This window comes from Brassica oleracea, chromosome C5 (genome assembly GCF_000695525.1).
Source record: "Brassica oleracea var. oleracea cultivar TO1000 chromosome C5, BOL, whole genome shotgun sequence".
In the NCBI taxonomy this organism is placed as follows: Eukaryota; Viridiplantae; Streptophyta; class Magnoliopsida; order Brassicales; family Brassicaceae; genus Brassica; species Brassica oleracea.
In genome coordinates, this window is record NC_027752.1 from 33972397 (window position 1) to 33980287 (window position 7891).

The window sequence follows — 7891 nt, forward strand, 5'->3', positions numbered from 1 at the left end:
GTTTAAAACTTAGAATCAGACATATAAACTAGATAGATTACCAGAATGAGTATTCTAACTGTAGCTAGAAGATAGAATAAAATATAATTCTAATTTTTTTTTAAAAAAGTTTAAACATATATATTGTCATACTTATGTTTCCAACACTTTTCATATTTTTTTACATTTATAAATTTCAATTTACTATTTTCCCATTAGAGAAGGGTAAAACATGTCCAGAATTGCCAAAAATATGAGAAGTCTTGACAAACAAAAGTTCAAAGTGTCCATTTTTTCCAATTCTCCCTAGATAAAAATCAAATTTATTTGTAATTTACTATTTTTGATTTTTTTTTTTTAAATTTTCATAACTCGCAGTAATATATAAATATGTAAAATAAAATATTAATTTTATATTTTGTATTTGATTTTATTTGGTTTGTATTTAAAATTTATTTCATAATTATTTATATTGAAAATTAAATATATTTACTGGGCTATTGTATTTACTGGGCTAATTGTCGGCAAACCCATATCATCATCGTTGTCTCTTCAGATGCCCACAATAATTTATTAGACGCCATTGAAGTGTCTATATTCAATCTATCTAATAAAGCTCATAATTATGAAGCCAAACATTTACCTCCTACTATTTAGCATTTAATTATCCAACTTGACCGACTTTGCGATTCTTGGAACTTTACCTATAAATACGGATGTCCGATTCCATGATTCTCACCATTTTATCCCATTCTCAACTTTTTCTTTCCTCTGAATTTCTGTTTACAGCAATGAAATCCTCTCAACTCCTGCTCTCTCGACTGAAAAGATGGTCGTTGTTATCAAAACGTAGTGACCCTTCTCTTCTGGAGACGCGTAACATCAAAAAATGCGGTGAACTCATCAGCCTCGAAATGGCAATTTGAGATGATCCAGGATACGCACGTCATGATTGACTTTCCTAATAAAATGTTTTGCTGAGTTGGTGATGAAACCGTTGCCATTTTAAACAACCACCACAACATTTAGAGATCGTTGAGGATGTCTTTGTTGTCTTCGGGCAGGGACGAGAGAGGAGATGGGTAGATCTGACGGCCGCGGTTGCAGAGATCCTAGGCGGCTAGGGCAATGCAAGGAAAGAGAGGTGTTAACCAGCGGATCATTGCAAAAAGATGGAAAATTAGAATTTGTTTAATGCCTTCGTCGAAGATGAAGTGGATTGTGCGGTTTTGGAGGGTACCGACTATGAGGTTAGTCTCTCCGAGAAGAGACCGGCAACGGAAAGTTGATTACATGGTGTTCTGTGCAGAGAAAGTTGTGCGTACCATGGCGTAAAAGATTGAGAGGCTAAAGATGATTGTATTCGAGTGGATAACATGTTCGCTTTATTTTGATTTTCTTTTAAATTTTAGGAAATGCTCTGATTAAAAACTTAAATGAATCAACTAATGGGCCACTTATGTCATCAATGGATTTTATATTGTGTAAATTTTGCGATTGTCTTAAATCCATTTCTCCATTTACTTCCACTTATATGTAATTCACTGTATTATGCTTGGACATTAAGATTTTTTATGAATTCAAGAAATCAGATTTACAAATAAATAAAGTATCCTTATATTTCAAAATTTAACATTTAAAATTTACGGACAACTTGAAAGTGTAATAATAAGTCTATAATTAAAAATATACATAGCAAAAAAAAATCTCTTTTTATGAAGCCATGAAACCACAACATCAATTGAAACAACATAAATCGACACATTATTATCACAATCCTTTAAATTTTTATGAATTTTTTCATATCTCATACTCCTATAAGAAAAATATTTACACAATATCAAATAGTCTATAAATATTTTTTATAAACAGTTGAACATTTTCATCTTAAATCAATTGTAATTTTTAAAGAGAAAAAGACAAAAATAACACTAAATCAAGTTTTTGTTCCCAAACTAACACTCAAGGTCAAAAATCACAAAATAGCACTTAATGTTTTATCAAAAGTCACAGACTTAGGGTTTAGAGTTAAAGGGTGGGGTTTAGGATTTAGGGTTTAGGGTTTAGAATTTAGGGTTTAAGGTTTAGAGTTTAGGGTTTAGGGTTTAGGGTTTAGAGTTTAGGGTTTAGGGTTTAGAGTTGATAAATGAGGTTTTGGGGATAAGATTTCAAATTTTGAAAAATAAAAAAATTAAAATTTTCAAAGGATAAACTTACAAAGGTGCTATTTTGGTCATTTTAGTTTTTGAGTGCTATTTTTGTGATATAAACTTAGAAATGTGCTATTTTGGAGATTTGCCTATTTTTAAAAATAGAAATAAATTGTTTCAACATGGTTTTTAACAAATAGTAAAATTAATTAATTAGTTATATAAATATATTTATTTTTAATTCTTTTATGACTTGAATTTAATTTTGAACAAAAAGAAAAATAAGATAATCAGTATTATCATCAACATGTATGTCACATATTTTAATATTTCATTTTAATAATTTAAAGATATATATATATGTGCATGTTATGTATTATGTAAATGTAAATAAATTGACTTGAAATGAATATTAAATTTATTTATCATCTTTTGTAATTTAGACACATTGAATCAATTGAAAAGATTACGAAAAATATTTACCGCTTCCTATTAAAAATAAAAACTAACATAGTTTATTTAAAAATAAATAAATGTAGTTATACTAATATAATTATATAAGACTTTCAGTTTTCAATTGAAAAAAAAAATTATTTGATGACTAATGTTATTTAGTCAAAATTTATAGTATAGTAAATTTAACATTTTAAGCAATTACTTTGTAATAAAACCATAATAGCTAATACATAAAAATATTTAAATTTAACGATAAGTTATATTAGATTGTTAATATATAATTAACAAAGTTGATATAAGAAAACGAATGTTAAAAATCACAATTTGAAAATTAATCATCACCTTTATCTTTAAAACCTTAATTATTTATTCGGATAACATAGTATACTGGTATTAAATAAATATTTTATATAAAATTCAAATGTACTCTAATTGGTAACAATCAATATTATGTTATCATATTGCAGACATAACTAAAAATAATTTTTGCCATAGACCCATAGTAAATTTGCTATTTTTGTGTCGAATAAATGAGTGGTGGAAAGTGGGTTAAACCCATCTTACTCGACCCGTCCCGATGAGGTTGAATCAGTTTTCAATTTTATAATTTAAAATTTTGATCCGCCTGTATGGAGAAAATATTACACCGTACTTGCATCTCTTAATTTTGCGGATGATCTAGATAACAATTTACATATTATACAAAACGAATACAAAATATTCCATACTACGCGAACTGGCCCTAGTAATTATATATGTAAAACTCGTCCAAGGTAACTAACAAACTATTTAGATTTAATTATATAACTTTATTAAAACATAAGTACAAATAAAGAATACCTTTTAGAGTTGCACAATATTTACAATCCAATAGCACTGAGAATTTAATAAACATATCATTAAAAAATGATTTTCTTTTTCAGCTATTAAATGTTTTTCTAAAATGATCAATCTATATAAATAATAAAAACTGAATATCAGCCTCAATGAGCCTGTCCACGTAGGACATTTAAATTACCCAATCAGAGAGCAAGGTTTTGCCATGTCACTACCTTTGTTGGGCTCACGGTTTTTTGGTGTGTATTTGTTACGATTGGGCTCAAGCCCATGAAACCATTATAGACGGCGAACAAACAATCGCACCCTTTCACGTTTCTTCAAACCCTAAATCAGATCGATTCTCATCCCCTTTCCTCTTCCTCTTCTTTGATCTGTTCCACGATATGATTCATGAACAATCAATTCATCCTCCACTTCGTTCTCCCTTTACTCTCATTTATGGATTCGTTTTTCTTTTCTTTTGTTTATAAAGCTCTTAAACGGAGTTTCGTTTCGATTAAGCTTCGTCGTAAATTTTCATTCGTATATTGCGATGAGTTCCACCGGAAAATCCAACTCGGAGAAACCACAATGCATTGAGGGTGACTCCTTTCCCGGACCGATAAGCCCATCGGCGATCCCCACTCGAAGCAAGCCAAAGGCGAAGCGTCCTTCTCCTCCGGTCTGACGAAATCAAAGGCTGACTCCTTTCCCGGACCGATCAAGCCCATCGGCGATCCCCACTCGAAGCAAGCCAAAGGCGAAGCGCCGGTCTCCTCCGGTCTGACGAAATTAAAGGCTGACTCCTTTCCCGGACCGATCAAGCCCATCGGCACACCTGATTCAAAGAACCGCAAAGGTAAGAACCCTTATCGTTTCCTTATCAAATTATATAGTCCGTTTGATTACCAAAAAAAAAAAAAAAAGTCTGAAGCTTTGAGATTTAAAACCATGAATGAACAAAATAATTTTTTTTTTATAATAGATAATTTTTATACTACAGAAAATAGAAAAACATATATATTGTGGTACGGAGTTTAGTATCCTTTTTTGATGATGGCAACGTTCGTATTCCTATGCAGGTACGATCAATCACAACACGAAGACTGGTGTCTCTTCAGGCGTTAGAGGCAAAGCCGCTGTCTCCTCTGGCGTCAGGGGAAAAGCCATTGTCTCCGCCGAAGTGATGGCTTTCAAAGATGTGAAATACGGACCTCATGACGGCGAGCTAAGGTTTCGGTTGATCCATTTTTGGGAAGCTCGAAATGTTGTGACGAAGGTGCTTATCGGTCTCGAGATGCTTCTCATCGAGCAAGAGGTATAAACCGAATTCTTGATTGCGATTTAGTTTAGAAATTGTTCAGACAAGATGCTGATAAACAATTTAGATTCAAACTTATCGCTCTATTATTTTGTTCTTTGTCTGATTTATAGCAAGTGTTTGGTTTTGTTGATAGTACAATAAACCGAATTCTTGATTGCGATTTAGTTTAGAAATTGTTCAGACAAGATGCTGATAAACATTTTAGATTCAAACTTATCGCTCTATTGTTTTGTTCTTTATCTGATTTATAGCAAGTGTTTGCTTTTGTTGATAGTACAATAACTATAATTTTGTTGTTGATGCATTTCTGATTTAATTTCTTTAATGTTGAAAATAGGAGACTGTCATCCAGGGTTACATCCCAGCTGGGAGGATAGACACTTATTTGCCACACATGAGAGCTGGTGGCATTTACAGGCTCAACAGTTTTTTCGGGTCTAACAACAAGACTTTGTATCGTGTTGCGGAACCAAGTTTCACCATCACATTCTCATCGACTTCTGTCCTCTCTGATCTAGAGGACAGTTCGGTATGTTTCCCTGAGGACCGTTTCCGGTTCCATGGATATGAGGAGTTCGATGCTGCATGCGACTTGAAAGGGGATCTTTATGGTAAGTTCTAACTGTTTTATAGGATAATATTTAATCTAATCTTGGATCAACCGTTTTAATTCGATCAAATATATTCAGCACTCTTTGTCTAGGATAGTGTTATGATCCATACTTACGTTTTTAGGTTACATTGTTGGGTTTATGATACATAAAGCATTGAGTTTGTTTGTTTTATTTTGCAGATTTTGTTGGCCACATCAAGCTTGTGAATGGGCAGATTCTCAGTGACAGTCTCGTGCTAGATGATGCAGAGAAAGCTTCATCACGCCGAGTTCTCCTTCATGTTCAAACACACGAGTAAGCTAATATGTATCGTTTTCATATTCATGTGTTGTCTCTCTTATCACACGTGTTTTGTATGTTATAGCGGTCCAGTGATGAAGTTGTACCTATGAGACAAGGCTGCCTCCGACTTTAGTGAGAAATTTAAAGCATCTGGAGGAACTGCACGTGTTATTTTAGTCACTACCTTAAACCCAAAACGTTTTGGAGGTCCGTATTAGCAACTTTTTTTTATTGTTTAGAAGTACATAGGATGGTCAAGGAATCTTATCTGGTTAGGTTAGCTTTGAGTAATAGAACTGCATTTGGTAAAAATTGGAGCTTTATGGCCATGAGGAACTGATGGGTTCGGAGATAGCAAATTCTACGTATCATTTTACATTATAACTTTGCATTTGTATTATAACAATGGATCTGTTATAGGTGCCCTAGCTATCTCCTCTGTGACGCCATCACGTGTGTTTTTGGACACTGATATTCAAGAAACCCGAGATTATCTCACTTGGTAAGCATTCCTTTATTTAAAATTGTTCGTTGTTATTCCATCATTGTTTCTTGATGTTTGTACGTTGGCTTCAGGATGAACAAGAACCTAGCTGTTGCTAACAGAGTTGATGCAGACATTGTCACTAAGACTGAGACAGTGACCATAGGCGAGCTCTTTTCCTATATGAAGCAGGAAGATGCCAAGGTTGTTCAGTACCAATTGGTAACACATTTAATATGATAGTCTCAGTTTCTTATTTAATCGTTTAACATTTTGCAGGTTGCTTGGTTTGAGTGCATAGCAACCATTGGTGATGTTGCGCACGGTTCATCATGGTATTATATAGGCTGTGGTGGGTGCCACACTAAGGCAACCAAAGGGCCTACCAGCCTTATGTGTAAGAAATGTGGGAAAACCGATATTGTTGGGGTTGCACAGTAAGTGACTCAGATCTACTTAAACTCATACTTCAATGCACCATGTTTACTCTGCTCATGACACAGGTACCTGGCCAAGATCTCCGTGTATGATAATGATGATCAAGCGTTTTTTGTGCTCCTTGGTGGTGCTGGACATGAGTTATCTGGAAAGAAAGCTTCTGAGTTGGTTGAGAATTATTTCGAGGTAATAACAAACCTGTGTGCCTTTGTTATTTAAGATTGTATTTTCTAAGATAGTTAGAGGTATATAGTGACAATTGATTACTGTATGTTAGGCCAATGAGAATGTAGGAGATGATCACTTGGTTCCGGTACCTCAAGCTCTTATCGATACCATAGGACAGACTCGCAAATTCATTGTGAAGGTGTCAAATCACGATTTAATTGGCAAGACTCAAGCTCTGACTGTGACAAAGGTGCTCACTCCAGAAGTTCCAGAAGTTGAAGCCAATTTAGAAGGAAATGTGGTTGTGCCAGACGCACAGGGAAATTTGCACAAGGAAGTTGCTGATGATGATCCTTCCACAAGCTTTGGGAGTGTGAAGAGGGCTGCTGATAATGTTGAGGTAGAAGATCCCAAGCGAGCCAGAAGTGGCTAGGATGTGTTAAGTGTTGTTTTTTATGGTTACTAAAACTCTATGCTTTGGTTTTTTCAATCTCAGACTTTATTTTTGCAACATTAAACTATCTTTCTTATAAACTATGTTGGCTGCACTTAATAATTTCTTTCCTTTGGTTTGATGTTTGATCATTTTAGTTTTGTTGGATCTGATGCTATTTCGAAAATTTGATCAAAGTTTGACTCGTTAAGTAATATATAGTAGGAAGTTTAAAGTAATGCATGATTGTGTTATCGTAGCTATCATTTTATGTTTCTTATTACAATTGCCAGTTTCGTTTGTGTTATTGACTTCTAAATTTTAATACATTTAAGTTCTATAAAATATATATTTTCAAAAAAAAAACGTCTAGACAATATGACTCAATAAAAAAGTAAAAATACATATACATTGTCAATAACTATAATGGATCTGTTTTACCAAAAAAAAAACTATAATGGATCTGTTATAAACTATTTAGTGATCGACCCATTTATCAGCCCGTGTAGCAAGACGGGCCAAGCCCATCCGCAGGATCATACTGGCGCATATCTCCTCTTGTGTTTATCTACATTATAGTTGGTGTTTATCTTACGTATTGCTAGTCATTATCTAGTTAAGGATAAGTACGATCTCATGTCGATCCAATACATAGACCGTCAATACCATATGTATATAAAGACCAGTTGGTCGACCTAATAATACACACAAGTTCCCCTCTTCATTCACAACACGTTATCAGCA

The 7891-nt window shown here is 33.6% G+C and overlaps 1 protein-coding gene across 1 annotated transcript; it reads left to right on the plus strand.

Moving 5' to 3' along the window:
* Nucleotides 1–5874: 5874 nt before the first annotated feature.
* LOC106345066 lies at nt 5875–7147 on the plus strand. The gene is made up of 6 exons (XM_013784329.1): nt 5875–5929; nt 6045–6126; nt 6201–6330; nt 6388–6545; nt 6612–6732; nt 6824–7147. The coding sequence occupies exons 1-6, from the start codon at nt 5875–5877 to the stop codon at nt 7145–7147; spliced, it is 870 nt and encodes a 289-aa protein (XP_013639783.1).
* Nucleotides 7148–7891: the final 744 nt, after the last annotated feature.

Excerpts from the sequence above, each read along its gene's own strand:
- LOC106345066 (XM_013784329.1), top strand. The coding sequence starts at position 5,875 with ATGGTCAAGGAATCTTATCTGGTTAGGTTAGCTTTGAGTAATAGAACT. Across the intron at positions 5,930-6,044 it reads GAGTAATAGAACTGCATTTG|GTGCCCTAGCTATCTCCTCT; the intron begins GTAAAAATTGGA and ends GATCTGTTATAG. Across the intron at positions 6,331-6,387 it reads AGGTTGTTCAGTACCAATTG|GTTGCTTGGTTTGAGTGCAT; the intron begins GTAACACATTTA and ends AACATTTTGCAG.